Genomic DNA, 26,004 nt, shown 5'->3' on the forward strand with positions numbered 1-26,004 from the left:
TAAGGACAAAGAATATTCCATTTAACTAAAGGAATCAGTATTAATCAGAGAACAAATTCACAGCAAAAACAAAAATAGAGACTCCTGTAGAAACATGTATCAAATAGGTTGTGTGTGTGAAATCAAAAGCAAGGCTTGATAATACTGCAAAAGAAAATACTACTACAAGTATATAATACTATAAAAGAATGTGCGCGCGAAATTGAAATAATACTGCAAAAGTAGAACCCTAGGAATAAATATCGATTAACCTGGACTTTGATTACAAATTCAGAACAAAAGCAGAACCCTAGGTCAATACCCCACTATAATCGATACAACAAGAACTCTACTATCGGATACAACAAGAACTCTACTATACAACAAGAACCCCACTATAATGACAGTTTCAAGCAATTTAATGACATTTCACAACTATTATCTTTTACTTTCAATTACGTTTATAAAACGTCATCTTCATAGATATTAATGACAGTTTCAAACCGTTATTTTAAAATTCAGATTTTTAATGACAGCTCCATAGATGACAGTTTAAATTGTCATCTTTCACGTTTAATGGTACTTTTAAATTGTCATCTTTTACGATTATTATAGTAGTGGAACAAAATGAAACTCGTCTTGTTTGCAGCTGTACCGCCACATGGTGTGAGGCGGGTGGGCCTCGAGCCTCTTTACTCCTACTAATTACGCCGTCCCACAACTGACAACGCCCACTCATTGACGCTTAATCTTGTGCATGTGAAGTGCCCGTACATTCCATCACATCTTGTGCATTTTCTTGAATCTTGGCCGTAGCTCCAGGGTAGTTCCCCATAAAGCGAGGACGAAATCTTTCTGTTGACAAAAGTTATTGCCGTCGTGATCGGCGGTCTAGCTCCCCGCTTATATAAAACCAGGGCTTGCTCACTTTCTTTTTTGTGGAAAACACATCAACATCCAAATATATAAGCAGAGATAGAGCAATTAGCTAGGCACGTAAATTTTGAAAAGCATGATGGGTTTTGGGTGGTGGGCAAAATCAGTTCTTGGTGCTGCCATTTCTGGACTTCTCTTGCTGCAATGTAGCCTCTGTTCTGCTCAACAAGGTACTAACTTGATAATCTTTCGTAGATCTCGTTCGGTTTTTTCTTTGTTATTACGAGCTACTGTTAGTTCATTCGGTAGATACGACTCGCAAGCGGCCTGAGGTAACGTTTGCGCGGGAAAAATAGGATGTTGTGCATATTCTCAAAATGTAAAAGCAGGTATTTTGTTACAAGAACAAAACTATTTATGCCACTGTATTTTGCTTCTTGACCTAAGAAGTAGTCGTTGTTAATACATTATACTCTCTCCTTCCCCTTTTTAAAGTTCAGTATTTCATTTTGGACTGTCCTTTAATAAATATCCATTTTGTAAAGTTAGTGAGTAAAAGTTTTGTACATTTTCCATTTTGCCTTTAAAAATATATTCCATTTTGAAAAGTTAGTGAGTAAAAATGTAATGATGATGTCTCCGTATAGGATAAGTAAAAAAAGTGAAAGTAAAAGTTGATATGAAAGATATAATAATGATATTTTCTTAATAAATTAGAATTACAAAACGGAACACTTAAAAGGGACAGAGGAATAGTATTTTGCAACATCTGCCAAGCCTTATTCTTACTCCTCAAAAGAATAGTCATAGCTAGGAAAGAATTGTGGGTTTTTTTTTAAGTGGATAAATTTCACTTTTATCCCCTCAATATTCAATTTTGGTCTAATTCAATATCTTTAATCTATCAATTAAACCTATATATTGAATCCTTAAATTTTTAAAAATTGATACTCCTATCAACTTAGTCTAACTTTGAAAATCAAAAGCCTTGTCTATTTACTCGATCGATATCAATTCTTTTTTTTTCAAAGTATCATAAAAATCATTGTTCTTATTTATAACCAACTAATAATTCGATATCCATGTTTTAGGAACAATGTTATTAATCAAATCATAAAAACAAGGACAATAATTAATTCTTTCCTGGCATCCTATTCATATATACATGTTATATATGCACAATACATAAGCAAAAAAGTGTTCCTATTAATTAATCACCAGACCAGCACTAGATCGAATGATGGTATAGTATAATGAACCTCAATATCGATTCCTGTAGCAAAATAACTGCCGTTATTCGTGAAGTAGATCGAGAAAAAATGCCGTGTTGGTGCTTCAAATCTAGTAAGAAAAAATAGTTTCCCCACAATATATGTTTACAAGTCTTTCAAATCTTCTATGTATGCCTAATTAACTTTGTTTAATTGGATGCGGTGTTTCTTAACTTTTAATTACTCGAATTAATTTCTCCTTTGATTTAATAGAAATCTAGGTATAGTTTTTTAAAATTGGGTCAGCATAAAAATCTGAGGAGTAAAATCGGTGACTGTGAAGATCATGACTGCTCTAATTATAATGCCACCTAACCCAACCCCCAACAACTCACTCCAATTATTAGTAATTTCTTTTACTACATCAGCGCTGTTTCACATTATAAACCAAACTCCCGGGCCCACCGCACCATTGGGATTTTCGAACACAATCGAGGATCATGCTAATGATCGGGACTGTTCATGCCGTAAGATTCATAGAGAACAGTAGATGTGTCAAAAATCATATATATTGACCACCAAGGAATCGAATGCATTTATCCTTGTGAAAACTGGTATAAAAAATGGGCTCGACCACACCGAATCGAATTCATCATATGTACATTTTTTTTTTAAGTACATTTGCAGTCAAAGTCGTTTGTTTGAGATTGATGTTTTCTTTTTCTTTTAAAGCTACAAAAGTTCGGTAGAATAGTGTCCATTTCCATTAAATTCATTTCGGTTGTCACCTATATTTCTGACCATATTTGTTTCATAATCTACTTTAAAGTAGGTGTCATGACTAAAGTAAGACCTTGAAATAATTAAGGTCAATATATATTTGTCAATATTGTTTACATTGGTAGGGTTAGCTCTATTAATGAATTAATCGACAGGAGTCCATAAACTTTCTACAGCTCTAAATCCCAAACGTCTTTGTCAAGGCTTGAACCTTGGCCCTGGTCTCCTTTATGGGAGAACCAGGAGAAAACCGCTGAGTTACAAACCCGTTGGTTTCTGTTACGGGTAATATACCCGACTACTATATGGTGATATGAGTGTGCAATTTTTCATATTTTTAACGATTAATTGCTGTTAGAAAGTTCTTACACAGAGCGATTTTTTGCATTAATCACATTTTTCATCACCTGACGGATTATTTCGAATTCATATAAAATACGTCTGCACCAACTACATGAGTTGTATATATATATGCCCATCAAATTATATTGGTATCCAAACGCGACATTCAAGATGTGAGCGCTATTGCTTAAGAATGTAAAAACTGAGGCCGTATCCAACAAGTTTCTGGCATCTCTGATTCGGAATTGCATCAACCGATTTCCTCTTCGTAGTACTATATTTCAAAAGCAAATCGATCGAGACGGTTCATGCATTAGGAAATTTAAACTAACCGTTAATTTGTCTTCAAAACTTGTCCTGCAAAAACACAAAATTTTACAGATTTCTTGTTTACACTAGTTTCTATTATAATTTAACTACTACTTTTTAACTTTCTCTTAAATTTTTATACTAAGTGAATACGTAAAGGAAAACATTGGGATCTTTATCCATTAATAAACATTTTCTTTGACCATTTTAATCTCTCATCAAACTCAACATGTTTTCAAAAGGTCACAACATTAAAAAAAGTAAACTCAAAATTATATAAAATTGTCCAAACACACATGTACTTGGCTCAGTGGGAGTTAATGAGATCGCTAATGAGTTTTTTTAGAAAATTCACAACACCACAGCTATTCTCGATTCTCGTTACACCGTTACCGTTACCGTTACCGTGCACGGAGCCTGATACTGTTGTTAATTTACAACATTGCTACTGCTTTACTGAAAATAAAAAATAACAAGCCTCTCGAATATACATGAGCTCCATGATTTGTGTACCAGTGATATACTTCAACTAATCATTCTTTCTCTTTTCCCTTCAGATCCGAACTACACCTTCATGCGCAACGCAACCTCAGCTCCAGCCACCTCATACTACGACTACATCATCGTTGGCGGCGGAACTTCCGGCTGCCCACTAGCCGCCACGCTCTCTCAAAACGCCAACGTCCTCCTCCTCGAACGCGGCGGCTCCCCCTACGGCAACGACAACATAACCTACTTATCCGCGTTCGGCCAAGCGCTCTCCGACCTCTCCCCCACCTCTCCTTCGCAGCGCTTCATATCCGAGGACGGCGTCATAAGCGCCCGCGGCCGCGTGCTCGGCGGCGGGAGCTGCTTGAACGCCGGGTTCTACACCCGCGCCGCCACGAGCTACGTGGCGGGGGCGGGGTGGGACGGCCGGCTGGCAAACCAGTCGTACGAGTGGGTGGAGAGGGTCGTGGCGTTTCAGCCGCCGATGCTGGGGTGGCAGTCGGCGGTGAGGGAGGGGCTGGTGCAAGCAGGGGTGGTGCCAGACAATGGGTTCACCTATGATCATTTGCCGGGGACCAAGGTTGGTGCATGGGACATGCTCTTTTTTCTAATCGTTGCTCTTGTTTCAGATTCGGTCATAAGCTAAAACTTATGTTGCGATCGTTTTGAACTTCCATAAATTTTTTAGCTAAATCACTACAAGAAAAATTCAATTGGGTGACGAATGAAAATCGTCACAAATTGCATGTTTTTCGTCACAAATAATATAGGTGACGAAAAAAAATTTGTCGACTAAAGGTTGTCGAGGATTCCTACCTGGTGACGAAATCTATTTTTCGTCACCTATAGTGCCTTTTGATGACGAAATATTTCGTCACCAAAAAGTAAATAATTGGTGACGAAATTTTTTTCCTCACTTATTGTGCTTTTTTTACGACGAAAAAATTCTTCACCAATGGGTCACATTGGTGACGAAATTTTTTGTCACTAATATAAGAAATCGGTGACGAAATTTTTCGTTGCGAAAGATGTTTTTATATGGGAAAAGAAAACCATCTTTCTTGCTCCTGCTGGGTTTCGAACCCGAGTCCCTTGAGTTTTTCGCGCAAGCTCCAACCAACTACACTACACACACTTTTCAGTAAATATTTGAAATATCTAATATATAACACATATGTTTAAAATGAAAATATATTTCGAATGTAATTTTGGACCTTTAAACATTAAAATTAGCAATTTTGATAAACATGAAAGTTGTAGGCAATTGAGTTATTGTTCAAACCCAATTTGAATTATCTCAATCGGAGATTTTAGTAAAGAGTTATGTCCGAAATACATTTAGTGACAAAGCGCAATTCATAAATTTCGTCACGAAAGGTACCCATTTGACAACGAAATATATGTTTTGTCGCTGAAAGCGTTAAAATGGTGACGAAATTATTTTTCGTCACCAAAGTTAAGCATTTGGTGACGAAAAAAATATTTCGTTACTAAATTGCTCACATTTAGCGACGAAATATATTTTTTGTCACCAAATGATTATCTTTGGCGACAAAAAATAATTTTGTCACCTTTTTTAAGCTTTCGGCGACGAAAAATGTATTTTATCGCCAAATGAGTACCTTTAGTGACGAAAATATTTTTTTCGTCGCTAAACAGGCATAATTGGTGACGAAATTATTTCGTCACGAAAGTTATCAAAATAGTGACGAATTTATTTTTTCGTCGCCAAATATACTCATTTAGTGACAAAATTAAATTTCATCGCCACTTTTTCGTCACTAATTTTCATTTTTCTTGTAGTGAATGTTGCGGATGTTTTAGGCCTTCAGAAATTTTTAAATTTTAGGAATCCCTCATACTATTTTACCCTTTATAGTAGTACAACACAAAAATTTTATTTTTAATTTTCGCTTTAAGCCCCTGGAAATTAAGACCGACTCTGTCTTGTTTCCTTTTAATTTTTCTAACTCACTGTTTAAAGATTAATAAATTTTTTTTTGCTGTTAAACAAAAAAAAAAGGTTGGTGGGACCATATTTGACCGTGAGGGGAGGAGGCACACCGCGGCTGATTTGTTACGGTATGCGAGGCCCAGTGGACTTACTGTCCTCCTGCACGCAACTGTTCATAAAGTCTTGTTTAGAACTAAAGGTATGTCAATGGTTTGCAATTTTAGATACTATGTTAATTGTTTTGATTTTTATTTTTTTTAATATCACTAATGACGCCTTGAGTTCTACCTCTGAGGACGAGTACTGTGGCTCTCCAAGAAGAAGCACATCAGAATATATCTTTGTAAAAGGGAGTCGGATGGCAGATGTGCATAAACTGTTTAAATAAAAGAGGGTTATAGTTTTTTTCCTAATTTTCCTATCAAGGCAAATAATAAATCTCAGATATCTTGATGAAATATTTTATAAAAAAAAACAACTTCCTTAACACCATGATTTAAAACAGAACTCCCACAATTTGCAATGGTTGTACTCTTAAAGTGTTTTTTGTCGGGCAAAAAAAGTTTTATCAAGAAACTTGATAAAATACAAGTACATCATGTCGGAGAATTCAACCTTAAACAACCAATGGCCCAAACCCAAAACCCCTAAAAGAGCAAAAGTCCAAACACTTATAAGGACAAGGCCCAAAAAGATCACGCCCATTGCAAAATCTAAACCTAACCCCAACTACACCCCACTACCACCACCGCCTCCTGTAAGCCTAGCCACTGCCGCCACCACCACCTTCGAGGCAGCAAAACGCCATCACCCAAGGCCCCGTCGAGACCGCAAATCAACCAGCACCCGCCGACAAATAGCAGCCCACGCCGTCGTACTCTTAGCATTGTAGTGGTTATGTAGGTTAGTTTAGGAAAGAGAAGTGGTTGTGGGTGTGGAGGCGAGGGGGTAGAAGGATAACTTATTGTGGCCGCAACAAAAGAGGATCGTGGCATTTTCGTCTATCATCGGTGCTTTTGTAACTAATAAATCTCGCCATTCAAAAACTCTTTTGGACGATCTGAATCGATGACGAGTACCGTCATGTGATACATACTCGGCACCCAAAAGCTTCTCCCAATTACTGGAGACAACCCTAATCTCGTAATATTTGACTAACTGCTCTTGTTGATTTCTATTATACTATTTTCTTTTTATACTTATAAAATAATGACTGTAAGTTACCCATGCAGGAAGATCAAGGCCACTGGCGCACGGAGTGACCTTCCGAGACGCTTCAGGGGTTAAGCACAAAGCCTACTTAAGTAACGGACGCAAGAACGAAGTCATCATATCCGCTGGAGCACTGGGCAGCCCACAGCTTCTTATGTTGAGTGGGTTGGGCCCTGCTAGCCACCTCAAGGCCCATAACCTTACCCTGGTGTTGGACCTGCCCTTGGTTGGTCAGGGCATGTCCGACAACCCGATGAACGCGGTCTTCATACCGTCTCCGGTCCCGGTGGAGGTCTCTCTCATCCAAGTCGTCGGCATCACGAGCTTCGGAAGCTACATCGAGGCCAGTAGCGGCGAAAACTTCGGTCCTAGAGACTATGGGATGTTCTCTCCTAAGGTACTCTCTTAGGCCCAATATTAGTGTACTGGCCCAATGCATGTGTTCTGCCAATAGCATAGTTTGGTGGTAATTTTTTAATTAACAAGAGGCAAGACGAAAAGCCCTAGTTGCCCAAATGTCTAAAACATAGGGAGAATATTTTAGAAGAAGAATTTCACTGAAATCACTACTTAAAATGATGGATATTTAACCTTATGTGGAATAACTACAAAACGTCACTATTTATACGTGAAAATGTTTAAAAAATGCATGTTCTATATCTGACATAGAAAAATCCATGAACATACCGAAGTTCATGCATGGATCAAATACAATTTTAGCACCCACACCCAAATGAGAATATACATTGTAATGGGATGAATGATGTTCCATACCATTGATTGTCAAGTTAGGGCAAATATTTTGTTGAAGAGTAACGATATGATGACCATAATTGTGCATTTGTACCATTTAATGTGACAAAATACATGAAACCAATTACATTATATGATGGGCCAAACATGTGCAATTTAAGGATTAGTTTTGATATCAAGGAGTAGGATTTGTGTCCATTCTCTTTCTTTGCTTACAAAAGTGCAAAAAGGGTTCCTTTAATAATGAAAAAGGTTGTGTTTTTTGCAGATTGGCCAACTATCCACAGTACCACCCAAGCAGAGAACACAGGAGGCCATCAACAAAGCGATTGAAACCATGAGCACTCTTGATCAAGCAGCCTTTAGAGGCGGATTCATACTTGAAAAAGTCATGGGACCCATATCCACGGGCCACTTAGAACTCCTCACCCGAAACCCCAAAGACAATCCCTCAGTTACATTCAACTACTTTCAGGAGCCCGAAGATTTACAAAGATGCGTTGAGGGCATCAGAACCATCGAAAGAATAATAGAGTCCAATCCCTTTTCGAAATTCAAATACGATGATATGTCGCTCCAAACGCTCCTCAACATCACTTACAATTATCCGGTGAACCTGTTGCCGAAACATGTCAATGCTTCCCTCTCGTTGGAGCAATTTTGCAAGGACACCGTTATGACGATATGGCATTACCATGGAGGATGCCAGGTGGGGAGAGTGGTGGATCGCGATTACAAGGTTCTTGGTGTCGATGCTTTGAGGGTGATCGACGGCTCGACTTTTAATTACTCTCCGGGAACTAATCCTCAGGCTACTGTCATGATGCTTGGAAGGTAATAGTACTACTATCATTTAGAAAACTCATTTGGTCACATAGCTTACAACTTTTCCGTATAGATAGATTATTTCGGAGAAGAATCTTCTTTAGGGACAAAAAAACCAAATAGATGCAAACTAAATCTCAAATTAAAACTATTTAGCCAGAAAGAAATCCATTACGAAGATGATGTATGTTTTTATTTTACAACACACAAAATTACGGAAGATTGCCGAGCAAAATAAAATAAAAAAATTACGGAAGATTGGTGTTGGTGATGAAATTCTATAACTGTGTTTTTTATCAACTTTTTCTAGGTCTAACGGGCGTACTAATTGTTTTATTAGTAATTTCCTAACATGATCTATATTTGCGATTTCTTAGGTGTAAATAAATGGAATCTTTTGCAATGGTGCAGGTACATGGGAGTCCAGATACTAAGCGAGAGACTTGCGAGTGAAGAAACAAAGCAATAGTTCAATGAACGAGTCACGAATGCATAGCATTCAGTTATTTGTTCGTCGCAATGTCTTTGATAGATATTTACCAAAAATTGGATCTGTACTGTGTTGATGACATGACTTTATCGGCAGATTTGCTAAATTGAATTGGGAATGCTTATTGGGTTAATTGTGTTGTTCAAAGTACGTACTTAGTACAAGTGGTGTAGTATGAATAATTGAATTTTATAAAGGTTTACATTGCCAATTTTATTTGACATACGTAATTGCTGGTTTCCACATCTGATCAAAATGCCCCACATCCCAAATTAAATTTCACTAATATAAAATGAAGAAAGCGATTTGAATTGTTGAGATTGCCGAATTTTGTCATTGATTTTGAATTTTTTCAAATTCAAAAATGCCCCACATCACCCTTACAATGTTTGCTACCGAATTGATTGTTCAACGTATGCAGCGAACCCGAGGACCCTGTTGTCCCTTAGGGGATAGCATGGGTGTTGGCTCCTTTCGAACTGTTCATACTTGGTAATAAACTACTCAAATTTTATCTCGGCTAAGATCTGTTCGGCTGGAATAATATTTGAATTATCAAACATAGATGGTTCGGATGGGGCTAACATCCAAGGAACAGCATGGGCGCATTTCGTTTGCGGTTGCGGCACAAGCTTCCTAATAAAGAAAGGAAAGCAGATAGACCTCTCAGTAGTGATGGCTATTGGCCCTTACTCATCCAAGAAGGTCAACCCCCTAAAAAGGCCCCAAAACAAGGGACATGAGGCAAAAAAATGGTGTCCTTCACCCAACATTTATTTCGTGCTTGAGTTGGAGGGCTCTCCCTCTACCCATAGTCCATACACTCTGCTAGAGAAGACAAATGGATAGGTTCAGGAGGGTTGAAACGGGTCACGGATCAAATATAGGTCAAATAGTAAACGGGTTAAAACAGGTCGGATCAAATATGAATCAAGTCAAACCCAAACCCGACCCGACCCGTTTCCCCACTTTCTTTTCAGGATATAACCTCCCCAAATATTGACAAGACCAAGTCATTTTGAACAACACACACAAAAATTGTTATCCCCTCCGGTAACGAACTTCTAGTTATCTTGCTAGAGATGATCTGATAAAACCTCAAGTGCTGGCAAAATAAAACTCCATGAAAGCATCCACACCAGCCTCTTCAAATTTTAGATCAAATTACATTTTAAAAAATTACTTTATTATTTTAGCTATTCACTTTTAAAATGTTTACTGCATCAAATTCTCTATATTAAAATTATCCCATTAAAATTGTTGTTTCTTTATTCTTGTTTATTTCATTCTTTATCAGTATATTTTTTTTGTCATGTTCTTTATTCCGTCAGGCAAAAGAAGGAAACACATGTACATCCATTTGAAAGAAAAATGCTCTCTCTCGCAGTAAAAGACCCTCTCGAGAAAGTTCCATAACAGACATGTGCATAACTCAAGCCACGCGTGCGGCTACTCCAGCTATTTTCCGACGACCGGGAAAGGTGCTTTGGGATCGTCTCGGACAAAGAAACACGATCAAGGGTTAGATCTCGAGCGCCAGGGGATGCGGAAGAGGGCCGAGCTCAAAGCCGTTGTCGGAGATCAGGCGGGCATGGGAGCAGGTGAAGGAGCAGCTGAAACGTGGGAAGAACAAATCTGATGAGGATGCTTTGATGAATAGTAAATATAGTACAAATTAAATAGTAAAATAATGATTAATGTGATGAACAGTGCCTCGCGGGAAGAACGGAGGCTCTGTAGCAAAGTTACATAAATTGGGAAGTAGCGAGGGAGGGAGTGAGGCTGATGCAGAAGAGTTTCTTCAATTTTGCTCTTTATTCTAACTTTGAAGGAGAGGTAGCGATTGAGATGCGGATGCCCTGAAGACACTAGTTATCATGTTTAATCAATATCAATCTCAATGGAAAGAATAGCGAGTAAAAGTACACATGGCTCCAAATGATCAAATTCAGGACTAGAAAACCAACTTCTTCTAAGATGAGCTGATTAATGAAAATACATCAGATCCTTTTCAGGAAGACTCCTCATACAACGGTTTGTAATCATATCTTGATGATCAGATGAGCTGATTGATTTTTATTTTTATTTTTGCATTTATTAGTTTTGCGTAGGTTTTTTTAGATTATTGTTTCGTTATGATGAATAAAATCTAAAAAATAAAAAAATAACGACCGAAACCCAATTTTCTTTAATAAAGACGAAAATAAGCCGCTTACGGAAAAAATTGAATATGGACAAAAAAAAATTCTATTTGGATTACTTGGTCAAAATAGGTTTAGGCCACACTCCTGCAAAGTCGGTGGGGCCGTGGCGGGTTAAGGGCGGCTTCATTATAGATTGATGGGGTTCGATTGAACTCTCTCGGCTTAAAAAATGTACTAAATTTTTTGTACTTTTTACTTATAATAATGCTACTTTTTCTGTCCCATTTTGTTTGCTCAAATTTCTTTTTTGGACTATCCCTAATTGTTTGCAATTTTTCATAAATAGAAACCATCAAAAGGGCAAAGTTTCAATTATACTCCTTTAAAGTTATTGTAAAATTATATTTTACACAACTAATTAAAATTATTGTATTTCTAAAGTGTATTTTTAAAATATGAACATTTTTCAACCCAAACACTTTGAGTCAATAAAGTGAGAGAATTTCCGTAATAAATAAACAAATTGGTACAGAGAGAGTATTATTTTTTAAATATTGTCGGCCCTATGTGGAAGTTATATAGAGTTTGGCAAACCAAAAAAATTCTATAATTTCTTGTGACCATTGAACCAAAATCCTGACGCCGCTCCTGATAACGATGTTGGGCACCGCCACGCTAACGAATCAACTCGCGAGTAGCTTGAGGCTAGGGCTTGATTTGACTCATTTAGTAATCAAGTCGAGCCCAAATTAAAATTTTAAACTCGTTCAGTAAACAAATTGATCGAGCTTAACATTCCAAAAACTCAGCGGATCGGCTTGAAAAGACAAGCGCTCAAACAAAACAAAACAAAACCCGACTTTGTTGGCAGCCCTCCCATCACGCGTTGTGTGGCCGGTGGGCCTCAAGCCACTTTACTCCTAATAACTACGCCGTCCCACAACTGACATGTAAAGTACCGTACGTTTCATCCCCTCTTTTGCATTTTCTAGAATCTTGGCTCCAGCTGGGTAGTTTCCCATAAGTGCATCCGCATCGGCCTTTATAAATTTTGGACCAAATTATATTTTAAAAATTTATTTTATTACTTTAACTATTTATTTTTTAAATGTTTTTTTATATCAAACTCTTTACTTTCACTTTCTACTCAATTGAATATTAATAAAATTGTCCCCACGGATGAATAGTGCGGGATTGGAAACAAATAAAAGGAGTGAGTGAGACAATGTAAATTAATATAAAAACTTTTAATGGATGAACAGTGCCTCTCTTAAAATAAAGAGGAACTGTTGCAAAATTAAAACTTTGGCAAGTGGTCCCTACTAGTAAAGAGGTTGATGAGAGGGTGTTTCTTCCATTTTGCTCGTTAAAATGAAATACATGATAGTTTAACTACTCTAACGTGGATGCTCTAAAGCTACTGTAACGTGGATGCTCTAATGCTACTCTAACGTGGATGCTCTAAAGCGAGGATGAAATCTTTCTGTTGTCAAAAGTTGTTGCCGCCATGATGGGTAGTCTCCCTGCTTATATAAACTTGCTCACTGGCCTTTTGGGGAACACATTAACATCTACATATATATATAAGCAGAAATAGAGCAACTAGGCACATAAATTTGGAAAGCATGATGGGTTTTGGGTGGTGGGCAAAATCAGTTCTTGGCGCTGCCATTGCTGGATTTCTCGTGCTGCAATGTAGCTTCTGTTCTGCTCAACAAGGTATACTCCATGATTATCTCTCGTAAATCTCGTTCGGTTTTTTTCTTTATTATTATTACGGGCTACTGTTAATTTCATTAGGCAGATACGATACACGTACAAGAGGTCTGATATTATGCGGGAAAAATAGGATGTGCGTATTCTAAAATGTAAGCTAGTATTTTGTCACAAACAAAACTATTTATAACACTGTATTTGCTTCTTGACCTAAGAATTCTTGTTGCACTTGACAACTCGTCGTTTTTCAAATAGTATCTTTCAAAAAAGAAAATATTGTGATCGGAAAAGTTAGACCGGTAGTCGTTGTTGTAACAAATTATAGTAGCATTTTGGCCACTTCTGCCAAGTCTTATTCTTACTACTCAAAAGAACAGTGGAAAGAAAGAATCGTTGGTTTTTTTTTTTCAGTGGCTAAATTTCACTTTTGTCCCCTCAATATTCATTTTGGTCTAATTCAATATCCTTAATCTATCAATTAAACCTATTGAATCCTTAAATTTTTAAAAATTGATATCCACTTAGTCTAACTTGGAAATTGAAAGCCTTGTTTAATTTATTTACTCGATGACAGTTCTCTTTTTTCAAAGTATCATAAAAGTTATTGTTCGTAATTATAAGCCACTACTGATTAGATATCCATGTATTAGGACAATGTTCTTTTGGTTAATTTTTCAAACTTAAGGAACAATGTTATTTAATCGAATTATAAAAATCATAAAAATAAGGACCATAAATTCATTTTTTCCTGGCATCCTATTCATAAATACATGTTATATATGCACAATATGCATTAGCAAAAAGGTTTTCCTATTAATTAATCACCAGATAAGCACAAGATTGAACGATGATATATTACGAACCTCAATATCGACTCCAGTAACCAAATAGCCGCCATTATTCATGAAGTAGACCAAGAAAAAAATGTCGTGTTTGTGCTTAGAAATTAGGATCTAGTAAGAAAAAATAGTTTTCCCTCCTTTTTTTTTGAACATCAAATTTTTTTTATTAATCTTTGAGAGATTACAAAGACCAAAGGAAGCAAAGAGAAAGGCATGTCCATCCGAGACCTAATCTTTTAATTGACATGATGCCGAAAAAGTAGTTTTCCCCCCGAAGTTTACAAGTCCTTTAAATCTTCTATATATGCCTAATTAACTTTGTTTGAATGCTGTGTTTTTTAACTTTTTATTACTCAAATTAATTTCTCCTTTGATCTAATACAAGTCTAGGTATAGTTTTTGAGTAGGGTCAGCATATATAAAAGTCTGAGGAGTAAAATTGGTGACTGTGAAGATCATGACTGCTCTAATTAATAATGCCACCTAACCCACCCCTCCAACTTACAACAACTCACTCCAATTATTAGTAATTTCTTTTACTACATCAGCGCTGTTTCACATTATAAACCAAACTCCCGGGCCCACCGCACCATTGGGATTTTCGAACACAATCGAGGATCATGCTAATGATCGGGACTGTTCATGCTGTAGGATTCATAGAGAACAGTAGATGTGTCAAAAATCATATATATTGACCACCAAGGAATCGAATGCACTTATCCTTGTGAAGACGGTTATATATAAAAAATGGGTTCGACCACACTGAATCGAATTCATCATATGTACATACAGTATTTTTTTTTAAAGTACATTTGTTGTCAAAGTCGTTTGTTTGTGATGATTTCTTTTAAAGCTACAAAAGTTTGGTAGAATTGTGTCCATTTCCATTAAATTCATGTCGGTTGTCACCTATATTTCTGTTCATATTTGTTTCAGAATATTCTACTTTAAAGTAGGTGTCACGACTAAAGTAGGACCTTAAAATAATTAAGGTCAATATATATTTGTCAATATTGTTTAGAGCATCCACACTAGGCTCGCTATTTGTCTCTTTAAACTAAACTAACGAGCAAAACCAGGAAAAACACCACAAAACACCCCTTTATCAGGCTCTCTTCCTCCCTCATTACTTTGAATTTTTTTTAAAATTGATACAGTTACTCGTGCCTGGTTAGTGTTCACTCACTACTACTTACGGAGTATTTAATTAGAATTTCTGGTGTAGCCTGATTTGTATATACGCGCCTGATGAGAGAGAGAGAGAGAGAGAGAGAGAGAGAGAGAGAGAGAGAGAGAGAGAGAGAGCTCTTCAATGGCCACTTGAAATCAAACTGAAAGGGGAAGAGATGGATCCAACAGGTTGGATGAAGGTCTAGAGAGAGACGAGAGAAGGTCGCTTTTTGAAAGCCACAGGCGAGGAAGTAGTTTTGGTTTCTGGGAGTCTAAAACCGGAGGGGGAAGAGAGTGAGACTTAAATATTTATTGGGTGGGTTTAAATATTTAATTGAGTAGAGAGTGAAATAAAGAGCCTGATTTTGTGTAATTTTGAAAAAGTGACTAGCTAAAATATAAAAGTGATTTTTAGAATTAATTTGGTCCAAAATTTGGTGAGGCTGATGCGGATACTCTTACATTGTGGGATTAGCCCCGTTAATGAATTCATCCATAGGGGTCTAGAAATTTTCTATAGCCCTGAACTCCAAACGCCTTTGCCGATACTCTAAACCTGGTCCTGGTCTCCCTTCTGGGAGAACCAGGAGATAACCGCTGAGTTACAAATCCGTTCATTTTTGTTATGGGTAATATACCCAACTACTATATCGTGATACGTGCGTGCAATTTTTCATATTTTTAACGATTAATTGCTGTTAGAAAGTTCTTACACATAGCCATTTTTTGCATTAATCACATTTTTCATCAACTGACGGATTATTTCGAATTCATATAAATGCGTATGCACCAACTACATGAGTTGTATATATATGCCCATCAAATTATATTGGTATCCAAACACGACATTCAAGATGCGAGCGCTATTGCTTAAGGATGTAAAAGCTGTCGTTGAGGCCGTATCCAACGAGTTTCTCGCATCTCCGATTTGGAATTGCATCAATCGGTTTCCGCTTCATAGTACTCCATCCGTCTCAAATTTTTTGTCCGGTCTGCAAACATAGTGTTAAAAATATTGCAATTTTTGCAAGAAAAAATTCAAACTTTTTTTACAAATTAAAAATACTCATTGATATCTAGTAAGTTGTTGAAAAACTTTTTATTTTTTCTTACAAAAATTATACTCCCTCCGTCCCTTTTTAAGTGTCCTGCTTCGTAACTCCAACTTATTAAAAAGACATCATCATTACACCTTTCACATCAACTTTTTCCTCCAATTTCCCTACTTACCCATCATCATTACACTTTTACTCACTAACTTTTCAAAATAAAATCTACTTTTAAGGACAAAATAGACAATACACCAACTTTTACCCCCCTAACTTTACAAAATGGACACTTATTAAGGGACAGCCCAAAATGGAATACTGGACACAAAAAAAGGGACGGAGGGAGTATTATTTTTAACACTCTGTTTTGCGGACCGGACAAAGAATTTGGGACGGAGGAAGTACTATATTTCATAAGCAAATCAATCGAGACGGGTCATGCATTAGGAAATTTAAACTAACCGTTAATTTTTCTTCAAAAGTTGTCCCGCAAAACACTTGATTTTACAGATCATTTCTTGTTTTTACACTAGTTTCTAATATAATTTAACTACTACTTTTTAACTTTCTCTTAAATTTTTATATTGAGTGAAATACATAAAGGAAAACATTGGGATCTTTATCCATTAATTAATAAATAGTATTTTCTTTGACCATTAATCTCTCATCAAACTCAACATGTTTTCAAAAGGTCGCAACATTAATAAAAGTAAACTCAAAATTATACTATAAAATTGTCCAAACACATGTACTTGGCTCAGTGAGTGTTAATGAGATCGCTAATGAGTTTTAGAGAATTCACAACAGATACTCCCGATTCTCTCGTTACGTATCAATCGATATCCCCATTAGGCCATTACTCTTACACCGTTACCGTTACCGTTACCGTTACCACGCACGGAGCCTGATACTGTTGTTAATTTACAAAATTGCTACTGGTTTACTGAAAAAATAAAAAGCCTCTCGAATATACATGAGCTCCATGATTTGTGTACCAGTGATATACTTCAACTAATCATTCTTTCTCTTTCCCTGCAGATCCAAACTACACCTTCATGCGCAACGCAACCTCAGCTCCAGCCACCTCATACTACGACTACATCATCGTCGGGGGCGGAACCTCCGGCTGCCCACTAGCCGCCACGCTCTCTCAAAACGCCAACGTCCTCCTCCTCGAACGCGGCGGCTCCCCCTACGGCAACGACAACATAACCTACTTATCTGCGTTCGGCCAAGCGCTCTCCGACCTCTCCCCCACCTCTCCTTCGCAGCGCTTCATATCCGAGGACGGCGTCATAAGCGCCCGCGGCCGCGTGCTCGGTGGCGGGAGCTGCTTGAACGCCGGGTTCTACTCCCGCGCCGCCACGAGCTACGTGGCGGGGGCGGGGTGGGACGGCCGGCTGGCAAACCAGTCGTACGAGTGGGTGGAGAGGGTCGTGGCGTTTCAGCCGCCGATGCTGGGGTGGCAGTCGGCGGTGAGGGAGGGGCTGGTGGAAGCAGGGGTGGTGCCAGACAATGGGTTCACCTATGATCATTTGCCGGGGACCAAGGTTGGTGCATGGGACATGAGCAGTGCCAGGGGCACATCACTCCAACCACACCTCAACCACACTCTCTTTCATACAAGCGGGTCCTATTTCAGTGGGATCCGTCTGTATGTGAGAGGGGCGTGATTGGGGTGATGTGCCTCTAGCATTTTTGTTTTTCTAATCGTTGCAATGCGTGCTCTTGTTTCAGAACCGGCCACAAGTTAAAACTTATGTTGCGGTCTTTTTAGACCTTCATAAATTTTTGAGCTAAATATTACGAACGTTATAGGCCTCAAGAAATTTTTGAATTTCGGAGATTCCTCCTACTTTTTTATCCTTTATGCATAGAAGTCCAACACAAAGATTTCATTTTTAACTTTCACTTAAGCCCGGGAAAAATTAGGACCGGCTCAGTCTTATTTCCTTTTAATATTTTTAACTCACCGTAGATTAATAAATTCTTTTTTCGCTGTTAAAAAAAAAAGGTTGGTGGGACCATATTTGACCGTGAGGGGAGGAGGCACACCGCGGCTGATTTGTTACGGTATGCGAGGCCCAGTGGACTTACTGTCCTCCTGCACGCGACTGTTCATAAAGTCTTGTTTAGAATTAAAGGTATGTTAATGTTTTGATTTTGATTTTTTTTTAATATCACTAATGATGCCTTGAGTTCTACCTCTGAGGAGGAGTGCTGTGGCTCTCCAAGAAAGAAGCACGTCAGAATATATCTTTGTAAAAGGGAGTTGGATGGCAAATGAGGTGCATAAACTGTTTAAATAAAAGAGGGTTATACTTTTTTTCCTAATTTTCCTAACAAGGCAAATAATAAATCTCAGATATCTTGATGAAATATTTTTACAAAAAAAAACTTCCTTAACACCATGATTTCAACCAGAACTCCCACAATTTGCAATGGTTGTACTCTTAAAGTGTTTTTTGACAGGCAAAAAAAGTTTTATCAAGAAACTTGATAAAATAAGAGTGCATTATGTTGGGGAATCCAACCTTAAACAGCCAATGGCCCAAACCCAAAACACCTAAAAGAGTAAAAGCCCAAACACCTATAAGGACAAGGCCCAAAAGGATCAAGCCCATCCCAAAACCTAACCCTAACTACACCCCACTACCACCACCACCTCTTGTAAGCCTAGCCGCTGCCGCCACCACCTCTGAGGCAGCAAAACGCCACCACCCAAGGCCCCGTCGAGACTGCAAATCAACCAGCACCCGCCGACAAACAACAACCCGTGCTGTCGTACTCTTAGCATTGTAGTGGTTATGTAGGTTAGTTTAGGAAATAGAAGTGGTTGTGGGTGTGGAGGCGAGGGGGTAGAAGGATAGCTTTTTGTGGCCGCAACAAAAGAAGGTCGTGGCATTTTCATCTGTCATCTGTGCTTTTGAAACAAATAAATCTCGCCATCCAAAAACTCGTTTGGAAGGTCCGGATCATTGACGAGTACCGCCACGTGGTACATACTCGGCACCCAAAAGCTTCTCCTAATTACTGGAGACAACCCTAATCGGCTAATCTCGTAATACTTGACTAACTGCTCTTGTTGATATACTATTTTCTGTTAATGACTGTAAGTTGCCTATGCAGAAAGATCAAGGCCACTGGCGCACGGAGTGATCTTTCGAGATGCTTCAGGGATTATGCACAGAGCCTACTTAAGTAATGGACACAAAAACGAAGTCATCATATCCGCTGGAGCCCTGGGCAGCCCACAGCTTCTTATGTTGAGTGGGTTAGGCCCTGCTAGCCACCTGAAGGCCCATAACATTACCCTGGTGTTGGACCTGCCCTTGGTTGGTCAGGGCATGTCCGACAACCCGATGAACGCCATCTACATACCGTCTCCGGTCCCGGTGGAGGTCTCTCTCATCCAAGTCGTCGGCATCACGAGCTTTGGAGGCTACATCGAGGCCTCTAGCGGTGCAGACTTCTCCGGTACTAGAGACTTCGGGATGTTCTCTCCTAAGGTACTCTCTTAGGCCCAATATTAGTGTACTGGCCCAATGCTTGTGTTCTACCAATAGCATAAGTTTGGTCATATTTTTTAATTAACAAGAGGCAAAATGAAAAGCCCTAGTTGCCCAAATGTCTAAAACATAGGGAGAATATTTTACAAGAAGAATTTCACTAAAAACTCACTCAATGTGATTGATTGAAATCACGACCTAAGATGATGGGTATTTAAGCTTATGTGGAATAACTACAAAACATCACTATTAATGCGTAAAATGTTGTAAAAATGCACGTTCTATATCTGACATAGAAAAATCCACGAACATATCAAAGTTCATGCATGGATCAAATATAATTTTAGCACCCACACCCAAATGAGAATTATGTATATTGTAATGGGATGAATGATGTTTCATACCATTGATTGTCAAGTTAGGGCAAATATTTTGTGGAAGAGTAATGATATGATGACCATAATTGTGCATTTGTACCATTTAATGTGACAAAATACATGAAATCAATTACATTATATGATGGGCCAAACATGTGCAATTTAAGGATTAGTTTTGATATCAAGGAGTAGGATTTGAGGCTGTTACCCAAAAAGACAACCTAGAGGGGGTGAATTGGATTGCTAATTAAAATTATCAATAAAAATTATCTCTAACAATTTAGTCAAAATAATATGAGCAAATAAAAGAAAATTAGAGAGATAGAACCCAATTATAGTGGTTCGGTCCGGATTTGTCCACGGTCCGGCTTAGTCCACTTCTCCTCAAGCAACTACTTGAAGGTTCCCCTAATCTTCAAAAAAATTACAAGTCGTAAGACTTGCGGGTGCTTACAACGACCTTACACCTCTAGCTCTTCCGAGGAGTTAGCGCAACCGCAAGAGTTTTCTCTGAAAACCTCTTGAAAACAATAACACCAAAATTTAACAAGAATTTGGTCTTCTAAGTTTTCAAGTGTTAGACTCAAACATTCACTTAGGAATTACAAGTATGTGGAGAAAGTATGAAAGTTATTGCTCATTACTTGTACAAATTTTCTCTCAAGAAAAATATGAAAGAGGAAGAACAAGGAGATTTGTAAGTTTGATCTTTGAAGAATTTGCTCTTGGAATGATATAGATTGATTGTGTTTGTCTTGGTACTCTTCAATGTATTCTTCATTCCTTATATAGTTATCCATCCACCTACTAGCCGTTAATAAAATATTGGAGCCGTTAGAGAGTTTATCAGAGAAAAATATAGCCGTTGGAACTGCATAAATGTACTACTGATCGACCGGGTGGTTGTCCGCTCTCTCAACTGGTCTGCCATCTGGTGAACTTCGGTTGACAACCTCTTCTGTTCAGACATTCGGCCTGTCAGCCGGTTCGTCAACCTGTAGCTAAAAAATTCATCTGAATAATTCCGTTAAAAAATGTATTGAGCTTACTAAGTCTTTGTAGATATTAAACTTCGAATCCAAGAGCCTTTAAGCAATTTTACAAGGTTGAGAAAATTTTCCGAAAATGACTTGACGATAAATATAAAAACATCATCAACATAATTAATCTGATTTTCCAACAATCATCAAAATAAATATATAATTGCAATACATATAATTTTCCAACAAATTATAATGCATACATTTTTCAACAGCGTCCCTTCTCTTTCTTTGCTTACAAAAGTGCAAAAAGGGTTCCTTTAATAGTGAAAAATGTTGTTTTTTTTGCAGATTGGCCAACTAGCCACGGTACCACCCAAGCAGAGAACACAGGAGGCCATCAACAAAGCGATTGAAACCATGAGCACTCTTGATCAAGTAGCCTTTAGAGGCGGATTCATACTTGAAAAAGTCATGGGACCCGTATCCACCGGCCACTTAGAACTCCTCACCCGAAATCCCAAAGACAACCCCTCGGTTACATTCAACTACTTCCAAGAGCCTGAAGACTTGCAGAGATGCATCGAGGGGATCAGAACCATCGAAAGCATAATAGAGTCCGATGCCTTTTCGAAATTCAGATACGATGATGTGTCGCTCCAAACGCTCCTCAACCTCACCTACAATCATCCGGTGAACCTGTTGCCGAAACATGTCAATGCTTCCCTCTCGTTGGAGCAATTTTGCAAGGACACCGTTATGACGATATGGCATTACCATGGAGGGTGCCAGGTGGGGAGAGTGGTGGATCGCGATTACAAGGTTCTTGGTGTTGATGGTTTGAGGGTGATCGATGGCTCGACTTTTAATTATTCTCCTGGAACTAATCCTCAGGCTACTGTCATGATGCTTGGAAGGTAATAGTACTACTATCATTTAGAAAACTCATTTGGTCACATAGCTTACAACTTTTCTGTATAGATAGATTATTTCGGAGAAGAATCTTCTTTAGGGACAAAAAAAAACCAAATAGATGCAAACTAAATCTCAAATTAAAACTATTTAGCCAGAAAGAAATCCATTACGAAGATGATGTATGTTTTTATTTTACAACACACAAAATTACAGAAGATTGCCGAGCAAAAAAATAAAATAAAATTACGGAAGATTGGTGTTGGTGATGAAATTCTATAACTGTGTTTTTTGATCAACTTTTTCTAGGTCTAACGGGCGTACTAATTGTTTTATTAGTAATTTCCTAACATGATCTATATTTGCGATTTCTTAGGTGTAAATAAATGGAATCTTTTGCAATGGTGCAGGTACATGGGAGTCCAGATACTAAGCGAGAGACTTGCAAGTGAAGAAACAAAGTGATAGTTCCAATGAACGAGTCGCGAAGGCATAGCATTCAGTTATTTGTCCGTCGCAATGTTTTCGATAGATATTTATCAAAAGTTGGCTCTGTATTGTGTTGATGACATGATTTTATCGGTAGATTTGCTAAATTGAATCGGGAATGTTTGTTGGGTTAATTGTGTTGTTCAAAGTATGTACTAAGTACTAGTGGTGTAGTATGAATAATTGAATTTTATAAAGGTAATTGTGTTGTTCAAAGTACGTACTAAGTACTAGCGGTGTAGTATAAATAATTGAATTTTATAAAGGTTTACATTGCCAATTTCATTTGACATACGTAGTTGTTGGTTTCCATGTCTGATCAAAATGCCCTACATCCCAAATTAAATTTCACTAATATAAAATGAAGAAAGCATTTGAATTGTTGAGATTGCCGAATTTTGTCATTGATTTTGAATTTTTCAAATTCAAAAATGCCCCACATCACACTTACAATGTTTGCTACCGAATTGGTTGTTCAATGTGCTTGTTCAACGTATGCGGCGAACCCGAGGACCTTATTATCCCTCAGGGAATAGCATGGGTGTTGGTCCCATTCGAACCGTACTTATATTTTACCTCGGCTAAGATCTGTTCGGCCGGAATAATATTTGAACCATTCATTACCGAACATAGATGGTCCGGATGGGGCTAACATCCTGGGAACAGCATGGGCACATTTCGTTTTGCGGTTGCGGCACAGGCTTCCTAATAAAAAAAGGAAAGCAAATAGACCTCTCAGTAGTGATGGCCATTGGCCCCTACTCATCCAAGAAAGTCAAACCCCTGAAAAGGCTCCAAAACAAGGGACAGGAGGCAAAAAAATGTTGTCCTTCACCCAACAATTATTTTGTGCTCGAGTCGGAGAGCTCTCCCTCTGCCCATAGTTCATACCCTTTTCTCGAACATTTTTCATAACTTTAAATCACAAAAGTTTGACGCAAAATAAATAAATGCAAAAAAAATTGAAATAAAGATAGAAAAATAAGTTATATAACTCATCCGATCATCGCCCTTTTTATTCAAGAGATGCCCATAATCCTGAAAACTATGGATTGAAAATGGAGCCTCTTGATGAGATAAGTTACTTATAGCTAGGAGCCTATTTTCCTTCTGCCTAGCTCCCCAAATATGGCTAGGAGGTTAAAATAGTCCTCTCCTAAGTACAACCAATTGCTTAATGGAATGTTCCAATTATCAATTGGACCAACTGACCAATTGCTTAGCTAGATAAAATAGTCAATTGTGGATGTTCTAACTGTTATATTTGGTTGACAGCCAATACCCTTTCGTAAGCTGACCATTTCGAATGTTCAATAAAAATGAAAAAAAAAGGTAAAGTGATTAGTACTGAATCAAAACTGTCTTATTTTATCTGGCTGTTATATTTGGTCCTCCATTAAGCAATTGGTTAAAATCGTAACCGGATCACTAAATTATGTTGCTAGATAAAATAAGACAATTTTGATTCAGTACTAAGCACTTTACCTTCTCTTTTTTTTTTCATTTTTACTGACCATTCGAAATGGTCAGCTTACGAAAGGGTATTGGTTGTCAACCAAATATAACAATTAGAACATCCACATCATCTTTTGATTATCCATTTAGACGTTGTTAAAGTTAGCAATGTCAAGTCTCGCATTGTTTACTATTTGCTCATAATCAAAATGGGTTGGCAAAAATTTAAATCTAACGGTCAGTTTTTTTCTTCTCAATCTAATGGTCTCCATTTGAATGGGATTCTAGTAAAATAAGTGAAAGTGGAGAGCATTTATTAAGATTCATAAACTGATCAATATTGTGAAATGCACAACCACTTGCCAAAGTGGAGAGTGAGTTTCACATATTAATAAAGTATTCGCTTTATGGAGAGTGAATTTCACTCTCCCATGATGGATGTACTTGATTGAAAAGATGTGGGGTCCAATAAATTTGGTCATTGGCAAAATATTACTAGTTTTGGTTATCCAAAAGCCAAAATTTGATGAATTAGTAAGAGGTTGCTAAGTTTGGTTATTACAATATATGTGAGCACTTTTTTGAGTACACATTGCTAACCTTAGCAACTTTTTGGTTTTGATTGAAAAAATTTCAAAATAGCACTTGATCTTTCACACAAATCACGCATAGGCACCTGACCTTTTAATATATATTATAAAAAAAAACACCCGATCTATTTAAAACCCATCAATTTTTCACCCGCCGTTAACTTTTCATAAAAAAACAAACGGAAATGCTAAAATGGCCTACATCTGGCCATTTGGAGGGAAACTAATATACATTTTGGAGGAAAAACACATTACTCTACTGATTTCTCCTGCCAAAACCCACTTGTGGGCCATGGAGTTCCAATGGTTTGTTATATATGAGAGTAATGCTTATAAGACTTCATCTTGGTTATTATAACTGTTTGTTTTTGTTGAACTGATTATTGCACATTTTGGGGATCAAATTTGTGTGCCATTTTTTTCGACAGAGCTTGAGATGGTGTGAGGCAAATGAAAGAGAAGAAGGAGACGTTTGGGGATTTTAGGACATCCCTGTTCCGCTTAACTTTTTCTATAACTTTTAGTTTTGTTCTTATTTGAATTTTTTCCGTGTTTCTTAGTTTTGCACCTCACTTTTTTTTTTGTTTGACAAGACGAATCAGAAAAGTAAAAAAAAAATTATAAATTTACCCAAATATTTTGGGAAATAGTAAATTTTTTTGACTTAAAAGTGGTTATTTCCTAAAATATTTGAATAAAAGTAAAAAAAACTAATGTACTTTTCTGATTTGTCTTGCTGAGACGAATCGATAAGTTACAAAAGGTTGGCGTAAAATTAACAAACGCGAAAAAAAGAAAAGAAAAATAAAACTAAAAGTTATAGAAAAAGTAAAAATAGTTGTTATTGGAACTTCATAGCCCCAGGTGGGTTTGGCGGAAGAAATCAATAGAGTAATGTATTTTTTTCTCAAAATGCATATTGGTTTCCTTCCAAATGGCCAGGTGTAAGCCATTTCAGCATTTCTGTCTGTTTTTGAATGGAAAGTTAACGGCAGGTGGAAAAACTGATGAATTTTTAAATAGGTTAAGTGTTTTTTTTATAATATTAAAAGATTAAATGCCTATGCGTGATTTGTGTAAAAAAGTTAGGTGTTATTTTGAGTGATTATTACATTGTGGATGCTCTAGTACTCCATCCAACAGAAAGTCTACAGCCACCGCACAGTGTGTGGGGTCCACTCCGAGTCTCGCACGGATAATCCGAGCCGTTCAATAATTTAAAAAAAAAATCGAGTGGGCATAGCAGAACATCAGCTCGATCCGATATGTGTAGGTGCTCGGATCAACCTTCTCATCTTTGGAAAATCGGAAAAAATGGAAAGATTAATTTTCTGGTGTACAGAAAGATGAGAGGTTGATCCGAGCACCTACACATATCGGATCAAGCTGATGTTTGGCGATGCCCACTCGGTTTTTTTTTTAAATTGTTGAACGGTTCGGATCATCCATGCGAGGCCTGGAGTAGGCCCCACACGCCGTCCACCGCATTTTTGGTGCCGTGGCTATAGCACTGCTCCCCCATCCAAACGACCCCTTAGGGTGCTCAAATCC

General features: G+C 37.7%; 1 protein-coding gene across 3 annotated transcripts; it reads left to right on the plus strand.

Moving 5' to 3' along the window:
* The first annotated feature begins 742 nt into the window (after positions 1 to 742).
* On the plus strand, positions 743 to 22,624 carry LOC131300333 (protein HOTHEAD-like). 3 transcript variants are annotated; one of them, XM_058326107.1, is made up of 6 exons: positions 743 to 1,085; positions 17,180 to 17,691; positions 18,156 to 18,285; positions 19,271 to 19,650; positions 21,359 to 21,924; positions 22,330 to 22,624. In XM_058326107.1, the coding sequence occupies exons 1-6, from the start codon at positions 992 to 994 to the stop codon at positions 22,382 to 22,384; spliced, it is 1,737 nt and encodes a 578-aa protein (XP_058182090.1). In that variant the 5' UTR covers positions 743 to 991; the 3' UTR covers positions 22,385 to 22,624. The 3 variants fall into 3 exon arrangements, with proteins under 3 accessions (XP_058182090.1, XP_058182089.1, XP_058182091.1); XM_058326106.1 differs by lacking the exons at positions 17,180 to 17,691; positions 18,156 to 18,285; positions 19,271 to 19,650; positions 21,359 to 21,924; positions 22,330 to 22,624 and adding exons at positions 4,055 to 4,566; positions 6,010 to 6,139; positions 7,173 to 7,549; positions 8,174 to 8,739; positions 9,142 to 9,450 and having other exon boundaries at positions 776 to 1,085; XM_058326108.1 differs by lacking the exon at positions 743 to 1,085 and adding an exon at positions 12,819 to 13,083.
* The last annotated feature ends 3,380 nt before the right edge of the window (positions 22,625 to 26,004 follow it).

The sequence above is a fragment of the Rhododendron vialii genome, chromosome 9a (assembly GCF_030253575.1).
Source record: "Rhododendron vialii isolate Sample 1 chromosome 9a, ASM3025357v1".
NCBI lineage: Eukaryota > Viridiplantae > Streptophyta > Magnoliopsida > Ericales > Ericaceae > Rhododendron > Rhododendron vialii.

What these genes read in the sequence shown, in the direction of transcription:
- LOC131300333 (XM_058326107.1), top strand. Translation starts at nt 992, where the DNA reads ATGATGGGTTTTGGGTGGTGGGCAAAATCAGTTCTTGGTGCTGCCATT. An exon ending in CCTCTGTTCTGCTCAACAAG is followed by an intron (nt 1,086 to 17,179) that starts GTACTAACTTGA and finishes CTTTCCCTGCAG; the next exon opens with ATCCAAACTACACCTTCATG. An exon ending in ATCATTTGCCGGGGACCAAG is followed by an intron (nt 17,692 to 18,155) that starts GTTGGTGCATGG and finishes TAAAAAAAAAAG; the next exon opens with GTTGGTGGGACCATATTTGA.